The 19,294-nt window shown below is 50.8% G+C and overlaps 1 protein-coding gene across 3 annotated transcripts in view; it reads left to right on the top strand.

Annotated features, from left to right (window-relative positions):
* CNPY1 (canopy FGF signaling regulator 1) overlaps positions 1 to 5,281 on the top strand; it is a 54,473-nt gene extending 49,192 nt beyond the window's left edge. For 2 of the 3 annotated variants that reach the window (XM_088832952.1, XM_088832944.1), the window contains exon 4: positions 3,177 to 5,281. In XM_088832952.1, coding sequence (XP_088689078.1) covers positions 3,177 to 3,214 — 38 coding nt within the window. In that variant the 3' untranslated portion in view covers positions 3,215 to 5,281. The remainder of the gene's footprint in view (positions 1 to 3,176) is intronic. The other variant, XR_016036583.1, reaches the window with a different exon arrangement.
* The last annotated feature ends 14,013 nt before the right edge of the window (positions 5,282 to 19,294 follow it).

The following is a 19,294-nucleotide window of genomic DNA, read 5'->3' as shown; positions in this document are numbered from 1 at the left end:
AAATACTTTTATGCAATTATGGACGCTTCAGATATTTAGCATTGGGCAATTGTTTATAATAAAATATAATATACCTGCATACATAGGATCAAATTTAGTGCCAAAGTCATCCAAAATAATAGTTACTGCAATTTGAAGATAAATATTTGTCATCGAAGTCACTGAACAAGAAAGTAATAGATTTCTTTAACATGACAAAATGTTCTTACTGAATAGATAGTGGGGTTGTTCTCTGTTTAAAATCCAGTTTGGTTGGGAGTTTGAAGAGCACAGTGAAATGATATAGTCAGAATATAGCCAGGAATTCCAGAGCTTTTTCCATTGATTTTGGATATGTACTGTTATAAGTGGTGAACTTCACATAATTGAAGTGAACTTCACATCATCACAATTTCCCAAAGAAGTTATTTTTGAAGGTTTTCAAGCAATTCAGAGATGAATGTGTGTGTTAGGATGTCAACAAAAATGTAATGAATGAGATTGGGAATGTTTGTTTTTCTGTTTTTCCTCAAAGGGTTTGGGCTTGTCGTAATCATCTTTGCTATATGAGTACCTGCTCAGATAGTCTCTAGAAAGTTTCACCAACTCTTTATGGCAGGAGTTGCTTCAAATAATGAGCTTCTGAGGAAACAGTGTTTCCAAGAGCAGCAGTTTGGCTTCCTTTCAGTTATAGTGAATTATAGTGACTCTCTCTTTTCATTCCTTCTGTATGTTTGTAATTGGGAATAAAAATTAATGTTATCCTAAAGAAAATACAGTGTAAAGCATGAACTTAAGATTTGTGCAGTGTTACTAGTGTAAAATAAAACACGATCAAGGCATTCTTAATAGCATCGATTTTTAAAAGACTGATTAAGTATTTCCATTGTAAACATAAGTATCAGAGCGCCAGACCTACTGAGAACGCAAGGTAACCACTCCAGAGGCTTCTCCGCCACGTGGCTGCTACCTAGTGAAGTGGAGTGAGCTTTCTCAGGCTGTTTCTCTGTGAAACATGCTTATGGTACTCTAAACAGTTTATAAACAAAAACTAGGAATCCATTAATCCTAACAAGAGGCAAGAGCTCCTGCCCCTCCTGACTGCCCCCCCCATCATTGAAGTAAGTAAACCACACAACAAGGTTAAGGGTTTTCCAAACTTAAAAATTATTGTCAGGAAAAAGCTGAAGTGACCCAGTAATGAGAATAATCCTAATTCATGACTGCAGCAACGAATAAATAGTATGTTTTAACATATCGGGATGGTTTTAGAAATCTGTGTAAAAGGCGAGGATCTCGTATAGTAGAGAAACTCCAGAGGCTTTTACTGTATTCTGAAATACAAGTACAGTAAGTTTCCTATGACAGCACGAGAGTCAGCCTCTGCTCTGTAAAGATGAGGCTTTGTTCTATCCTGTTCTTCCACAGCTTCTCTGCGATCCCTCTGCACATTTAAATGGTGTTTTAAAGGGATGACCGTGCGTGTGTGTACTGGCGGTTATGAAACTGCACTAACCAATACTTTGCCTATATACTATGAACAGACACTATACTGAGGACTCGTGAAATGTCCACATTGCTTTTAGGGAGATTAATCATCTTTTCAAAGATAGATATTTTTAGACCTAGAAGTTTGGTTGGAAGGTTAATATACTTTATATCCACCTTATATATTTGTGTGTGTGTGAGAGAGAATTTTGCTTTTTTTCTAGTGAAGGTGGACCTTTTCACTTTATTTTTAATCGTTAGCACGGGAGCAGATCAGTGCACATTCACAGACTTCAGCATTTCAGCTTTAGAGGTATACATGACCTAAGAAATTTCTGTAAGGTATTTAAAGTGGACATCATGGTGATTTGATCTGTGCATCCATCTAGTTAATTAACACACGTATGATTGTTTAAAATATAGGAGTCTAAGGCCCACCCCTACACACAAATTAATGGGGAACAATGGAGAAAGCATATGTTAAATTTAAGATGACTGGGTTTGGCTTTAAAAATAATACTTCCGTGAGGTTTTCATAAACATGTGTTATCTTTTGGATGAGTGAAAAACACCCCGGTGAAGTGCTGTGGGTTTGCGGGCAGACCTGCAGACGCCACTGTAGTTTAGTCAGTGGCTAGGAGAGAAGTCATCAAACGCACTCTGTTTTAGGGCCATGAGACCGCCATAGTGGTAAAGGGTTATTTCTCATGTATCTCCTTTTTTTCCTAGGCAGAAAATAAGAGTTCACTAGCTTTTCCTAGTTGAATGTTTTGTGGCACATGACCCAGGCTTCTGCAGATTGTCATTTTAATGTCTTGAAGTAAAAATGGTATTTTAAAATCTTAATAAGATACAAGGTCATGATTAAAAAGATGGCTATATTTCACTCAAGGTTAAACATGTCACTCTAGATTATGGATGAATGGATTCTTTGGTTCGTGGAGGTATTCATTAGGAAGAGTGAGTTTATAAATATAAATATATAAATATGTTTTATATACATATCACTTCTGCTTTGGTATCAAATCTTAACATTTAAAAAAACGTGAGACCAATGAGAATTTGTGATATGATAATTTTGAATGGCCACCTAAGGAATAGGTCTCAAGTGTTCTGAAATGGTTAGCCTGCATTTAAAGTAAAAGCATTTTGACCTTTCTGTATAGACTTTCAAGCATTAAAGGGGGTGGTAAATTCTAATATTAAAACTAATTACTTTCAAGGCTAATAATACATGATACAAAATAACACAGAGGCTAGCCTAGTTCCTATTTTAAATAAATAATGTGGCTGGAATACTCCATAGCCCAGTCTAGAGAGCTGGCTTTCATTGCGTCCAGTGGGAAATGTACTATGTACCCAGCCTCTCCGCACCTTGGGTTAAGCGCCCAGCACTCTGATCCCCTGTCTCAAGTTTTCCTTAAACACTCCCGTGGCCACAGGCAGGAGGACACCACCCACGGACTTTGTTGCAAAATGCTCCAGGAAAAAAGGCTGGCGGTGCCATTGGGATAGCAGTGGTTGGCCAGTCTGCAGCAGAATAAACTGCATTCTTCTCTCTGCTTGTGTGTATTTGAAAATGTCCATAAGAGTTTTGTTGTTATTTTTTTCCCAGTGTGCTTCCACAAAAATGTGCTTTTGCAAAAAGTAAGTGACTCATGGGCTGATGTTAAATGTGAGAGTGATACCATCTAATTTTTCCTCCCCAGGTCTGTGTGAAACTTCCGCTAACCATCCTGAACTCTAGGAATGACGGAGCTACTAGCAGAGAGGAGTCACGTCTCGGCTCCCAAGGTCAACGTCTGCATTTCTGTCTCCATGTTTCTTAACGAGAAGAAACTCTGTGTCTCTTTTTCGTGCTGCAGGGTCTCATGTTTGATACTTTATTGAGTGTCTTCTTTTGCATCATGACAAGCCCCACTGCTTTCTCCAGGTGCAGCTGAGAAACAATTACCTTTGTGGATTTTGGTATTTACAAACAGTCTTGGCAGGAAAGCCTTTAGTTTAGTAATAGGACAAACGTCAAGACATTTCATAAATGAAATAAGGATTTAATAACATGTGCTTCATAGTCCATGCACATATAGAAGTATAGTGTCCTGTTTCATAAGGACTTGATTTGATTTCATAAGTACTTGATTAGTCATGAAATTAAGAAAATTCATTGCAAAATTCCAGGCTGATTTTTCTGGGCTGTATGGCTATCACCGAAAGAAATGAATTCACTTTATGTCAGGAATGAAATTTAAATTTCTAGAAACCTGAAGTTTAAATACTTTCTAACTCCTAAAATTTAACTAAATGCATAAAAAGCAGTGAACACTTTTATAGTGAATAATTACATTGGCCTTTCTAATGCATGCATTCTGAATTGAAATGATTTAGAAAGTTGATTTATTATTCATGTTTTTATTATCATGTATTCTTAAAGGCTGACACCAATGGACACTTTTATTTTGCTGCAGACTCTCCTGTCATGCTTTGTTTTTTAAAGATTTTCACATAACATTTAGCATGTAGATTTGACTACTAACCAACTATTGTTCTGTCTATGGATGTTTTTGTAGGTGTGGAGATGGAAGGAGAGGTGGAAACTTACAGAAAATTGTCTTTTGACCACCTTAATAATGGAGTGTAGTAATCTCACTCTTAGAGATTTCATTGTCTTGGGGATCTCATTTCTTGGAGATTTCACCGTCTCTGTTAAATTTACATTTAGTGGAATAAAACTTTAATTGTTTAAAATGTCAGGGCATGCCCCACACACACGTTTTAAAGAAAAAATTCTCACTGTTATCGCTGAGAAATTTATAAAGTGGGTTGATGTTCTGCCTCCAAAAGCAGAAACTATTTGCCGTGTTTTACATGGTTACCTAGAAAGCACGTTACTAAAACCGTTCAACTGACACTTCGGGAGAAAACAATTTTTAAGTTTAGAAAAATTTGCCAACGTGAAGAGAAAGAGGTTTCCTTTCTCCCTTTCCTACCTCAACTTGTATTAAAAGTCAGGCTTCTATGTTAATATCATTCATTCACTGAGAAAAGTTTCTGATTTTTAGCTGATTCAGTAGTGTGTGGAGCCTACATGTTATAACCCGATGCGTCTGCACTGCCTGCAACTGACAAAAAATGGAAATGGGGTTTAAGAATCATGAGTTTCATTTTGCAGGGCGGTAGGAAAACTGTGCCGTAAAACATGGTGCCTAAAACTTTAGTAAACTCACCTATTCAAGTTTGATTTCGCATATCAAATAATAAGCCATAAACGTTTTCCTACCTTCGGCTTCCTTGGTAAAAGCACTAAACTATTTCTTCACGGGAACACGACAGAGACACTGGCACAAAGTCCCTGTTAAAACGGCAGCACTTGTGTATGGGGGTCGCTGACAAGCCCCCCCACACAGAGCTCGCGCCAGCCGTAGAATCTCAGAGAGTGTGGGCTTCGCTTTCCACCCCGAGTGGCCGTGGGGAGGTCTGCCTTCACTCCGCTTTCCACCCCGAGTGGCCGTGGGGAGGTCTGCCTTCACTCCGCTTTCCACCCCGAGTGGCCGTGGGGAGGTCTGCCTTCACTCCGTTGGTGCTGCTTCTCATGGGTGTCGATGCTTCTCCTGTGACGAGAACCACGTGCCTCACCTCTGATGGTGAATATTTCAAGTTTTTGCCCAATATGGCTATTCAGTTTTTTTCTTATTTCCTAGTAAAAACAATCGTGTCTCTTACGAGATTTTCAGTATGTCATGACTTAGATATTTTTCTTTCCAGATCAGACTTGTAAAACTCATGTAAACGTTTGTGATTGCTGATTAAAACTACATTTGAGTCCTGGATATGAGTCACTGCATTTCTTTCGGCTGCGACGTCTCTTAGGTTTCCCTCTGGGTCGTGGTGAGGCTGCGCCGTTTTTGCTAATGAAAAATAATGAGAGAGGAGCCGCTGGCTCCATCATCCCTCCAACCACATTCCTGCCTTTTAATGACTTTTATTGACCAAAAAACAAAAGCAAAAAGCCAGAAAAAAGGAAAAAGAAAACAACACCTACGGTGTGACAGGAAAGTTTCTTAGAGTCCCTGAAAAGCAGCCTAATACCAAAAATAAAATTCCCGGAGAAAATGTTGGGGGAGGTTTGCATTACTGATTAAAATAATGAGGAGAGAAGATGTGTTTGAGGTGAATGGTTTCAAATTGCGCTTTCATGAGATGGTTTCTTTGGGTCTCCATGGAAGACTTCTGTGAGCCTCTTCTCATAAAGAAAAAGACCAAATTGGCTGAGGTGCCCAGCTTATATTTTTGTTATGTGGATTACTGTTTGCAAAGAATAAGCCAAGACCAATGAATCTATTTCACTGAGGAGTGGAGAGTGAAACAGAGCAAAGTCCCAAATGGGAGCGATCAATACTTGATTTACTAAGACAAGCCCTAAAAAAATAGAGTCAATAGCTGGTTATATTTTTTATACCTGCTTCTATGCTTGGTTGACATTTATTCATATATGTAATAGTATGGTCCAAATAAATATTTTAAACTGTATATCTGTCTTAAAATTCATGTTGTAATGAATATGAGAAAAAGCCAGCCTTTGATGTGATTGTGTATCCTGTGTGAAACTCTAAGGCAAATCTTTGAGGTAATCTTAAATCTTGACACCCAGTCCATAGCATATTCCATAGTTTTATACCAAAATGCAATTAACAATAGTATATAGTCACGATAAAAAGGATGCCCATTAGATATGTACATTTTTTATTGTGATCTTTAGCCTATAATTTAATCCCCCTTTATAAGTTTCTTAAATTCCTCAGATTATTTGCTTTTAGAGCAAGGACTTAAATAAATGAAAGGTCAAACACAACAAATGAAATATGAAAGTCATAGAAACTCGTTGCCCATGAATTACCCAGAAAAAGAGGCAGGAGATGACACGCTACTCTGGGAATCATGCTTGGTGCCTCCTGCCTGAAACATGTATTTGCTGGGGAGGAAGGATCCACCCTTTTCATCTGTTTTCAGGACTTGCCCTACTCAAACAGATGATGATTACACTGAACAGAATATTGGCTCGTTTGTCTGTAGGACCATCACCTGAAAGACCAACCTTTGCTTCATAAGGACAGTTTGTGGAAGTGGAGTCTAAAGCATCAGATACAGCTCTGTGCCCTTGCCGATCCTGGGGGCACTCGGAAGGTGGATGGGTGTATTTCAGAAACCTAGGTTTGTAGATGCAGCCTACAAACCTACGTACGTAGATAGGAATCAAGTCAGGACTCAAGAGAGGCCAGCTACAGCTTCGACTGCACCATGGTGATCCCAGAGAAAAAGTGTCCAGAAATTTCTTTAATTCCTTAAAGAAAAAAAAAATCATTCCTATACTCCCATCTTGATTTTCAAGAAAGAAAACAGACAGCCTGTGCCATAGCACACATAGAAAGTGTTCCAGCCCACAACAGTTCTACCCCCAGACTGTTGATGAGACGCGTTCGCTGTGGTGCGAGGCTAGAGGGGCGCGTGCGGTGGCGAGAGGGCGGGCTGCGCGCTTTCGGGACCTTGAGCCCACGGGGTTTCGCACCACGGTTTGTGTCCCCGGATGCGTTCCAGCGTCTCCTAGTGTACAGTCTGAGAGCTGGGATCGAATTTGTATCCTAGTGTTTTGCACCACGGTTTGTGTCCCCGGATGCGTTCCAGCGTCTCCTAGTGTGCAGTCTGAGAGCTGGGATCGAATTTATATCCTAGTGTCGTGTGAAAACTATATAAATCTTAAATTAAGTCGAATTGGTTCATGGTGCTTTTCAGGTCTACCATATCCTCCTACTTTTCTCCATATTCATTCTCTTAATTTCTGAGAGTTTGATACTGAAAGTCCAGCTAAAAACCTTCATTTATTAAATAGTTGTAATACATAGTGGAACTATACGTGAAGGACTGGGAAGCCTGGTGTGCTGCAGTCCGTGGGGTTGTAAAGAGTCAGACATAACTTAGCGACTGAACAATGAACAATATGTAACTTTGTTCTGTATTTCCTAAGCCTCCTGTAACTGTGTTGTTATACTCTCATAATCTAAAAAATAAAAAAGAGAAAAAAGTTACTAGAAAACAAAATAAGCCACGAGGTTACATGGAAAATGTATTTGAATCTTATTATACTATGGCTTAGTATTATGGAACAAAATTTCAAGGAACCATGGGTCAAAATTGTGTACCCTCCCCCAAACAGAATAGCACAAAGCAGGAGCCTGATACAGCAGGGTAAGCCATTCGATTAGATAGAGTCATGTTCTGTTGAACTGCAGGGTAGGTTCAGGTTTCCTAACTGCAGACTTGGTTGATCTGTGATGCAACTCGGAGGCACACAGGTCTTTCCTTAGAGCAGAGATTCTAGCGACTTCTTTCTCCTTTCGGGATTGTCACTAAATCAATATCTAAGGAATGCAGGTTATGTAATGAAACATTGGAAGCCCAATGTCAGCTAATTAAGGGCCTGCCTGGGAGTCAGAAAGATCCTCTAAGTGATAAGGGAAAATGTTAATACCGGTTGCAAACTTTGTGAGCAGAGAAGTTGGCACCTGAAGAGTGCCGGTGTCTTCCGGACATTCTGTGTTAGCGGTTTGCCCCAAGCTGCTGTCTGCACCAGTGGGGATTTCTCTGCTGCGTGATCTCACAGCGGCCGATAAAAGGTGCTGACAACACTGGGGGGACACCACTGTCCACAGAGAAGACTTCAGTCAAGTGAGCTCCACTGTCTGATGGAAATGGTCTTTATGGCTTTGTTGTTCTTCATCAAAGGACCTTGATTAAGCACCTTCATGCCCTGTGGTTTGTAGAAGAAAGCAGAGAACCAAAAAATAGACTATTTGGTCCCCATTAAAAATGGACCCCATTTAAAGCAACATGGTATTAAAACAGAGTGTGATCTAATACAAATGCAGCTTCAATAAGTGTTATTAAATTATTAGACCTTTAGGTGAAAATATACCCGTGAACTGCCTTTATATGCAATCAAAGCCGTGATTAAATATTAATGCCCTAAGATTAAAGGGTCACTTGAGTAGGTTTTCTTAAGCAATACCCCCAAATGGTGAATAGGAGATGTTGCAAATTAGCTGCTTTTGCATACTTTGTGGGCGCTAAAACCTGGACCAGTTTTGAGGGTGAAAACCGCCAGGGTGTGGGCCAGCCGTGCATGGGCTGAGGCCCTGTGTGCTGGACGTGTGTTCTTTCCTGTCCGACCACAGAAGGCTCATCCGGCCTCACGCCTCCTCCTGGTGCCATGCAAGGTCCTTTCTCAGGAAAAGAAGCGTCCGAAGCAGTGTTTGTGTTTTATAAAACCTGAGGATGAGCTGCTGACTCTCCATATGAACTAAGGGTGTGTGAGATCTTCAGCCTTGAGAAAGGAATACTTGCTTCTCACTCAGAAATCCTTTTCCTTCTCCTCGGCGTCTGGGGTCAGGTCCAGCGGAGCCTTGGTGCCCGACGACATACCCGGTGCTGGAAGCTGTCTCCTGTGTTCCCATGATTGCTGAGGGCCCGCAGTCTCTGGTGGTGGGACCTGAGACCCCTGCCCCTCCAGGCAAGGTCATCACGTGGCCCAGGCAGGGACCCCCAGGTCCTGGCCCTGAGGGGGTGCCCAGGCAGGCGAGGGGAGCAGGACCGGGGGGAGTGGCCCCTCTGGGGGATCCTGCATCCTCGCCCTGAGCAGCTCCGGCCCCTGAGCCCAGCTGTCCTTGACCCGAGGCCGCGGGGAGCAGGCCCTCGGCCGGCCAGCCCGTGAGACTGCGGGAAAGCCGCGGGAGTGGAGGGGGGCCCGCCAGCTTCCCCGGCTCGTTCCCGTTGCTCTGAAACTGGGAGCCAGCCCGGCTTGCAGCCCTGCTCTTGCTTGGCTGAAAAATGAGCTTTGTGGTCAGACCTGGACGAGCAGCGCCCCGGCCCGGCCTGGGTGTCCCCGTCCGCCCGCAGGCCCGGGCCCTCGCTTCAGGTGGCCTCGTCAGCTGGCACCATGGTCGGACGCCCGGCGCCCCTTCCAGCAGTCAGCCCCATCACGACTCCCCCACCCGCTCTCCCATGCCTGGCCGTGCCCTGCTTGTCACCGTCCTGGGTCCAGCGGGCTCCTGGGTGGAGTGGGCACTGAGAGGCACCCAAGAAAACGCACCCGTGACTGTGGGCACCGCGCCCTCCACGCCCTGCGGATCCGGGACCTGACATGGGAAGGGGGTGTGTGTGGAGGCAGACCGCACCGGGGGCTTCGGCGTGAGAGCTGATTTCCCCCCGGGTGGACCGGGGCTGGGCTCTGTGGTCCTCCTGCAAGGACCACCACTTCCAGGGCAACCAGCCCCTTGGAGGGGGGGCAGCGGGCGCAGAGAGGGTGAAGACCCGGCTGGAGGCTGGGGAACACCGACGGTAAACACAGCCAGAGACAGCTTTCGGACTTGGAAGTTATGTTCCCTGGCTGGCGGCCTTTGCTAGGGTTCAGAGAAGGGGTCTGGGACGATAGCAGCTGAGCTGAAGAAGCAGAGCCGCCGAGGAGGAAGCTGGAGCCCGCCCGGTGCCAGATGCCGAGGATGGAGGTGTTCTTGCCCTGCCCCTTGGGGACACCTCAGTGCAGGGGCCTCCGTGATCCTCAGCTAAGGGAGAGAGACCAGCCAGACCTCAGTCTGCTCTTGGTTTTGCAGGGGGACTGGCAGGAAGCGTGGGGCCCCATTCTGGCCCCAGGGCCTCCGCTGTGCACCCCGGGGCCATACGGGGCTGTGCATCTTCGGGAACCCGCCCTCTGAGCTTTCGTAGAACTGCAACCTCCTGGGGTGTGCTGGGGCCGTGGGCACTGCTTGTGTGCCATGCCATGCTCCGATGGTGGAGCTGTTTCATCTAGTTTGGGTAAATTTCAGTAAGGGAGAGGGCACTTTATTTTTATGTATGACCTTAGGTTCTTGCAGAGCGGAAGGTGTAGGGGATGGGCTCTCGCGGATCCCCTTAGAGTCTGTGTCAGATGACGCCCCTGGACCAGCCTGCCTCCTGGCGGCGCCTCCAGCCAGGAACCCTCCCTTATCCGGAGCTGGCGGGGTGGACCTCCAGCCTTGCTCCGCTGCTCTATCTGCTGGCGCCATCTCCATGTTTGTGAGCCCCCAAGCGGACATTGTTGGTCTTCTGCTCATCCGGGAGACCACATTCGAGACCACCTAAGTGTCCTGCCCCGCACTGGGTCTCCCTTTCTGGGGTCCATGGGGCCCACACTGTGGGAGTCCTTGGTCCTCTGAAGGCTCAGAAAGTGTGGTTCAGACCAGAGCAGGCAGGGCTGGGGCAGGTGGGTGCCCAAGGCCGCCTCTGTCTGTCCCGACCAGGGAAACTGCAAGAGAAGAGCATTTCTGCCTCTTTAACTTAGCTTTCCTTTTTTAAAACCAGACAAAACAGGGACTTCCCTGGTTGTCCAGTGGTTTGGACTCCATCCTTCCCCAGAAAGGGGTCCAGGTTCGATCCCTGATCGGGGGAACTAATATCCCTCATGCTATGTGGCCAAGAAAAAAAAAATCCAGACAAAACAAAATGAAAACCAAAAAAAAAAAAAACAAAACACTATGTTCTTTCTTATAAGTAAAAAGAAATACATGTATTTAGAAAATACAGATTAAAAAATAAGAAAATAAAACTTTTCTCGGCTTCATCACTCACTAGCTGCTCATCTCACACTATGTGTGTCCGTGCACACGGGTGTGGGTTAGACATTGCCCCTCCTGCTTGTGAGTGGCCTTTGCCCTCAGCGCGGTGAGCTCCTTTCCCTGTCCCCTCATCCCCTCCAGCACCACGACTCTGGCGGCTGCCAAGTGTCACCTCGTGGATCACACACACCACGTTCGTTTAGTCTCCTGTGTTAGGTCGTTTAGATTATTTTCAGTATTTTTATTGTTGTGAAAAAGACAGAGGTGAGTTTTGGAGCTGCGTGCGTGTGTGCTCTTGTGTGTGACTCTGAGACCCCGTGGACTGTAGCCCGCTAGGCTGCCCTGTCCATGGGATTCTCCAGGCAAGAACACTGGAGTGGGGTGCCATGTCCCCTCTCCAGGGGATCTTCCTGACCCAGAGATCAAACCTGGGTCTCCTGCCTCTCCCGCATTGGCAGGCTGATGCTTTACCACTTAGTCACCTGGTAGTTGCATCTTTAGCATATTCAAGGAAATTTCTTGTGGATGAATTTCTGGAATCAGGATTTCTGGCATTAGCACATGTGAATCACCAGGGTCTCTGTGTGGCCCTTGCGAGGCGGGCACCATCCCCATCAGCCTGGACCAGGTTCCTTGTGGTCCAGGGAGGTCTTAGGGAGCCTTGAGTCTCTGGTACCCACGATGCCCTTGGAGTCCAGGACAGTGCCGTCCTCCTGGGGAGATCTGGCATGTAGGAGGGCTGTGCCCTGCTTGGCAAATTCCTGCATCGTAACTCCAAAGACAAGGGAAACTGGACCAACCCATGCCCGCCTGGTGAGGTTCCCAAGCTGTGGGCTGGGGCCGGTCACCCAGAGTCAGGCTGAGCCCTGCCATACCCCACTCCGTCTGGTCCTGGGAGAGCTCTGCTGCTCTGGTAACTGCAATCCTGGTGATGCTTCCAGGCCCTTCCATGGGCACTGATAGTTCAGAAATACAGTTACCGCCTTCACTTGAAGCTGAAACAACCAGCATCTAGGACCTCCTTAGTGGTCCAGTGATTAAGACTCTGAGCTTCCACTGCAGGAGCCACGGGTTCAGTCCCTGGTCAGGGAAGTGAGATTCCATGGGTGGAACAGAGCGACCAAGAAATAAGGCAAAGAAACCAGGGTCTGGAGAGACATTGTGACCAGGGTCAAAGGCCCAGGTGTCCCTACCGCAGGGCCAGTGTGCCTCCCTGGAGTGCCCCAGTGTCAGACTTGGGAAGCAGGTCCAGGGCCCCTGGGCGGCCCCGCCCAGCCATCGGCACGAGCAGGACCATGGGGGCAGCCCTGCGGGCTTGTCTGCCAGGCGACATCTCTCCTCAGGACCACAGCAGGGACGTGGTGCCAGTGAGAGGTGGGTGGGTGGTGGCTTGGGTGGTGAGCAGGGCTGTGCCATCCTGTTCGGGTTGCCGACCCAACTGGGTGCTGCTGGCTGATGTGGTGCTGACCGGTGCCAGGTCAGCCAGACCCAGGAGGAGTGGCCCAGACACCGCCCTGCAGGAACCGGCTGCTCTGAACACAGGCAGGTCACGAAGTCACTCCAGGTCAGCCCTTCACCCCTCGGAGTCATTTCCCTGAGTTCACCGCTGCAATAGGAACACTGTCTGTGAACTCAGCTTTCCCCTCTTTTGCTCTAAAAAGCTGCCTACATCCTGCAGCCAACATTCAACCCCCTCAGTACGCCTCTAGGCAGAGCTTATTAACCTTTTTTTAAATGCCATGGGAGCCCTGGGAACCCTCCTTAGGCAAAGATGTTTAAATGCATAAAGCAAAATACACAAGACCTCTAGGAAACCAATTAGATTTAAAATAGTTACAAAATACACTTGCGATGCACGCTTCTTTACTGATAGGTTAACTAAGGAGGTCTCTTCACCAATTTTGGAGCAGCAGACACAGAGCAGAAGCTGTATTATTATCTGTAACAAGTGTCGCAGTGTCACAGGCGACCCAAGCCTCGCATCGCGTCATTATGCCCATTTCATGATGAACTGAGACGGATGGGAACAAGGGTGGGTTTTCCACCCAAATTCACAGAACCCAGGTGAGCAACTCCTGCCCTAAAGGAAACAGAAGCAAGCAATCTCGCTGAGAGGACAAATGAGGAACGGAGGGGCTGACTGGTCCAAGCCACACAGCAAGTCAGAGCCCCACTCTTGGGCTCCTGCCAGAGGTGCGGACCTGCTGGTCTGGCTCAGCCTCTCCCCTTCTTATCCTCCAGTCTTTACGTGATCCCAGGCTTCATCCCCAAAGATCAGCCGGCTGCATTTACTACTGTTAGTAAAGGTACAAAATGGTCTCAAAGCACTTTGCTGTTCAGTCACTCCGTCGTGTCCGACTCTTTGTGAACCCACTAACAGCAGAACATCAGGCTTCCCTATGCTTCACCATCTCCTGGAGTTTGCTCAGACTCACATCCGTTGAGTCGGTGTGCCAACCAACCATCTCCTCTCATACGAAGAATTTTATGGATAATACAAAACCCAAATCCGAACCCCACAAACAGACTTGTTCCATCCAGGGGGATTAGACGATTCATTTCATCTGAGAAACACCTCAAAAAAGCCAACCACCAAGGCTTTCTTTTGGGACCACTCAAATCAGTAATGAGACTGCTTGAAGAAATCCTTCAGACCAGCGTTCAGATTTAACGGAAGTATTTACAAAGAAGTCAATGGTAAGCTCAACTTATACTTTGGTGGCAAAGGGAGATGTGACCGTAAGGTCTTTGGGTCTTGTGTTGCCAGAATTCTTTACAAAATGAAGCGCTCTGGGGGAAAGTGGGCCCTTCAAATAGACCAATCTCATACATTTCCAGTAATAAATACCGGAAAGAAAGGGGACCTTTCTGGTGGTGAATTGGATGAGAATCTGCCTGCCTAGGCAGAGGACCTGGGTTCCATCCCCGGTCCGGGATGATCCCCCATGCCGCTCAACTAGGCGCACGCACCACCGCGACTGAGTCTGTGCTCCAGAGCCCGGGGCTGGAAGCACTGAGCCCGGGGGCCGGAAGCACTGAGCCCGGGAGCCGGAAGCACTGAGCCCGGGGCCGGAAGCACTGAGCCCATGGGCCGGAAGCACTGAGCCCGGGACCGGAAGCACTGAGCCCGGGAGCCAGAAGCACTGAGCCCGGGGCCGGAAGCACTGAGCCCATGGGCCGGAAGCACTGAGCCCGGGGCCGGAAGCACTGAGCCCATGGGCCGGAAGCACTGAGCCCGGGGCCGGAAGCACTGAGCCCATGGGCCGGAAGCACTGAGCCCGGGGCCGGAAGCACTGAGCCTGGGAGCCAGAAGCACTGAGCCCATGGGCCGGAAACACTGAGCCCGGGGCCGGAAGCAATGAGCCCATGGGCTGGAAGCACTGAGCCCGGGGCCGGAAGCACTGAGCCCATGGGCCAGAACCACTGAGCCCGGGGCCGGAAGCACTGAGCCTGGGAGCCGGAAGCACTGAGCCCATGGGCCGGAAGCACTGAGCCCGGGGCCGGAAGCACTGAGCCCATGAGCCGGAAGCACTGAGCCCGGGGGCCAGAAGCACTGAGCCCATGGGCGGGAAGCACTGAGCCTGGGAGCCAGAAGCACTGAGCCCATGAGCTGGAAGCACTGAGCCCGGGGGCCGGAAGCACTGAGCCCATGGGCCGGAAGCACTGAGCCCGGGGCCGGAAGCACTGAGCCTGGGAGCCGGAAGCACTGAGCCCGTGGGCGAGAAGCACTGAGCCCATGAGCCGGAAGCACTGAGCCCGGGGCCGGAAGCACTGAGCCTGGGAGCCAGAAGCACTGAGCCCGGGGCCGGAGGCACTGAGCCCGGGGGCCGAAACTCACGCGCACGAGAGCCCGTGCTCCGCAATGAGAAGCCCCCGGAATGAGAGCCCTGTGTGCCACAACCAGAGAGTAGCTCCCACTCGCCGCAGCTCGAGAAGGGCCCGCAGCCGCCATGAACACCCAGCACAGCCCCAAATTTAAAAACAGGGGGGGATAGAAGAGTGGGATAGTACATGGTGATTTCTTTGCCTAACTGATCATCTGAAGGAAAAGCGGGCAATTGGAAGTTCTCCCTTTTCATCCGTCAACAGTAGGACTTCCCCTCAAGTGTCCCTTCTGGTCACGTGTCCCTACCTCCCAAGGCTGCAGACTTACTGACTGATGGATGGTCTTGCCTCCGTCGCCCGGGATGCTCTGAGCGTCCCAGCGCACTCTCAGGCAGGAACCTGACACCCGTCTGCCACTTCCTTGGGGGCCTCTTCCCCTATGCTGCCTCCCCTGGCGTTTGCATCTCCGCTGCTTCGCCTGTAGCCACACTGCCCTGCCCCAAACCTACCACCTCCTGCCCAGCTCCTGACCCCGGGTCCTCCAGGCTTCATGGACCAGGAAGCCTCCCGCCTCCAGCTGCTCCCCGTCTGCCTCTCACAGCCCAAGTTCGGCCCCTTCTTGCTTCTCGGCGTTTGTCTCCAGTGTGGACTCGTCCCGCGCTCTCTTCATTCTCCCTGCCCCTCCGGGGTGTCTGGACCCCTGTTTTCGGGTGTGACTCTGTGTTTGAATAGCAGGCTGACTACACTGTGAAATGCTCGCCACGGCTTCTCGGCGTTTGTCTCCAGTGTGGACTCGTCCCGCGCTCTCTTCATTCTTCCTGCCCCTCCGGGGTGTCTGGACCCCTGTTTTCGGGTGTGACTCTGTGTTTGAATAGCAGGCTGACTACACTGTGAAATGCTCGCCACGATAAGTCTAGCAAACCCACCATCTCCCGTTGTCGCCACATTCTTTTCCCATCGTGATGAGGATTCTTAGGCTTGCTCTCTCAGACGCTTTCCCCTAGGCAGGGTTGCTGGCTCTGGTCATGAAGGTGTATACCACGTTCTTTTGCGATGTGTGTGAATATCCAGTCTTTACACTATACACCCGAGATGAGCATAACGTTACCTGCCTATTACATTTCAGTCAAAATAAACACATAATAAACAAGAGGCAGGTGAGGGGTGCTGGGAAGAGAGCTTGCAACAGAGGGTGGAACCCTCGAGCCCTCGGCCTCCGAGATCATCTTCCATCCTCCCCGGGCACAGAGGCCCGTGAATTTCCTGACACCTCCGCCCACGGTGCACGGAAGCGCGGCAGTTTGCGGTCCTCAACCTGGCCTGTCCGGCCAGCTCGTCTCAGCTGTGTTTCTGTCCCCACGTCCCCTCATCGGGCGACCCGTCCTCCCTCCAGGGCCTGCCCCCACGTCCCGGGAACCCCCAGGCCCAGGAAGCCTCCGCTGCCCGGTCCTCGCCCGGCTCAGATGCTAATCGGCGGCCCACTCCTCTCCCTGCACCCCCCTCAGCCTCTCAGCCCCCTCTGCCCTTCCAGGCTTTGTTGGGTTGTCTCCTTTTTCCCTTTGTTGCTGTGGGTTACCCAGACTGTTTGCACATTAAAAAAAAAAAAAATTTCCGTCTTCCATGTCAGCGCGTTCTCTCCTGCCGTATCGAGGCCACAGCCCTGTTTCCTGCCAGCTTGTGGATGCCTGAGGCCCACCATGGCAACGTCGGAAGGGACCGGAAAGCGATGCCTCACAGGATCAGCCCCCGGCCAAGACTTCCCCTCCTTGTTAGAGGAGGGGCCAAAATAGCAGCCGGACTCCGGGGTGTGGGGAGGAAGAAGGTGCGGACACCCAGCGCTGAGTCCAGGTGCTTAGGTGGCCCTCCCCCGGCGTGCTGGGCTCCGGGGCCTGCTGGTGGAGAAGCAACTCTCTGCTCTCTGTGTGTTGAGTCGGTCAGGTCGTCTCTGACTCTCTGTGACCCCATGGACCGCAGACCGCCTGGGATTCTCCAGGCAAGAACACTGGAGTGGGCTGCCATTTCCTCCTCCAGGGGATCTTCCTGAGCCTGGGATCAAACCCGCATTTTATGTCTCCCACGTTGGCAGGCAGGCTCTTTACCCACAGTGCCACCCTCTAGTGTTGCTAAAAGAAAATAAATAGATTAGCAGGCAACTGGAAATACCTCCTTCATGCGAGCCATCCTGGTGCCACAGTTTCAGGCCTGGCCCGGGCCGGCTGCCCTTCCCGCTAACACTCCTGACAGTCCCCCTTCCAGGGACGTCAACCTGACGTCTGAGCCCCCTGTAGCCTCCGGTGCCCACTGAGCCCCGTGGGCCGGGGCAGGGCACGTCCTGGCTCCGGGTCCTGATTAGAAATGTAAAGGAGCAGCTGCCCGTCTCTTCCCGGGGTGCTCCCCCGTCCCTCCGCAGGCCAGCCCTTCCCACTGCTCACACAGAGCGGGGCAGCCAGGCGTGCCGGGGGCGGGGGCCCGCCAGTGGCCCCTTCGCCCTTTGCCTTCTGGTGGCTTCTGAACCATGAAGTCCTGGTCAGCGGTGCTCAGGACCATCCCTGGAGTGGGAGTTGGGGGAGGGAGGCAGGGAAGGACCCTGGGGGAGCCGTGGGGAGGGCGGTCCTGAGCTCGTGTTTCCTGTTTGGAAGCATCCCTCCTTCCCAGGTACTTGGCGGCCGATCCAGGCTTAGGATGCAAGGACCGGCTGAGAACACAGCGCTGCTCAGCCAGAGAGCGTGGTCCCTGACCTGCAGTGATGCCCGCCTGGAACCTCGGTCCTCCTGGACTGTGCTCGGAGGGGGAAGGGGAGGGTTGCTGTGTGGGGCCCCCCTGCCTGCTCCAGGGAGAGCACTCTGGGTCCCGGGGGGGTGGAGAGATAAAGGCCTGAACGGGAGCCAGGCTGCCCCCAGCACCACTGTGCCCGCTGACCCCGCCGCCTCTTGGGCTCCTCTCTTGGCATTCATCTCCCGACACCCAGGTGCAGGCCTCACCTCTTCTCTCCTGGCCCTCTGCAGCCCACCCTTTATCTGCTCCAGGGACCTCTCACCACCATCCCTGACACCGCCCCACCTTCAGCGTCGCTTTCTGTGGCCAACCTCTTGGCCTGGCAGGTGGTTCTGACTTCCCCTGGGCACGCCTGCCTCCCCCACCCCTGGCATCTCTGACCCCACTTCCCCATGAACGAGTTCTTACGTGGCTTCCCTGCCCAGGATCCCGGCAGTGGGGCAGTCGCCGGGGGCAGGACAGAAACACAGACAGAGGGACAGGGGAACGTGGTCTGGGGCTGGATGCCCGAGTCCCAGGCAGTTTCCATCGCAGGAACGTGGCCCTGCAGGGGCTGTCTGTCTGTCCAGCGGCCCTCCTCGTCCTGTCCAGGGCTTTGCGAGTCAGGCCAGGGTCAGGGTGGGGCTGTACCCCTCCTCAGTGTACCCCGCAGGCCAGCGGGGAGGCCCCTTTGTCCCTCTCAGGGATGCCAGGGAGGTGAAGCGAGGCCAGAATCATCAGAGCCCCACGGGATGATGGGAGCCTCAATAGACGGCAGCATCGTGCCACTGGGCGGAGTGTGACCTGGGGCTGCAGCGGCCGGGGCAGCTGGACCCCGGGGGGCAGGGATCCCAGCTGAAGGGGTCGCGGACAGGCCAGGGACGGGCAGGCAGGGACCTCAGCCTGGCTCAGAGCTCGGGCTGGCTGTGTCATGTGGGCAGGGAAGGACCTGAGCTGGGGGCTGAGCCAGGTCACCGGACCACCCCAGGGGGATGCCGTGACTGCAAGGGGCCTCCAACCTGTCCCTTGCCAGTTAGTTCTACAGACAAAATGCATGCTACGGATCTGGCGTTAGTAGCACAGCGAGACCCACAACCGTCCCCCGGAATTCCTTCTCCCTTCACAGCCCCACCTCCGACCCCAGCGAGCGGCTGCCCCGCCTTCCCCCAACCCCCCACCCCCCAGGAGAGGAAATCCTCTAAGGGACTGTGAGCTGGAACCCTTGGGCCGCCGCCTCCGGGCTGTCCTGCCACCTCCAGCATTGTCTACGCTGGGAGACCACGTGCAGTCTGGACCGGGCAGACAGCGGGGAGGGGCCTGGCCAGGGCAGTGCCCAGCACAGCAGCCAAGAGCCCTGGGGACAGTTCCCTTAAATTAGTTACAGTTAAACAAAACTAAAATTCAGATCCTCCACTGCCCTAGCCACGTTTCAAGGGCCAGACAGGCACGTGGGCGAGTGGCTTCCACGTCGGCGGGCACGGAAAGCCCTCCTGGACCACGCTGGGAAGCAGCCTGGGTCTCCACACGGCCCCTGGGGACAGAGCTGCCAGGGGATCTAGGCCCTGCTGGCGGCAGAAGGGTCTCCAGAGAAGTGCATTCGGTGTCCT

The sequence above is a fragment of the Moschus berezovskii genome, chromosome 3 (assembly GCF_049115385.1).
Source record: "Moschus berezovskii isolate FMDL1 chromosome 3, NW_MosBer_1.0, whole genome shotgun sequence".
Taxonomy (NCBI): domain Eukaryota; kingdom Metazoa; phylum Chordata; class Mammalia; order Artiodactyla; family Moschidae; genus Moschus; species Moschus berezovskii.
This window is presented reverse-complemented; position numbering and strand designations above follow the sequence as displayed.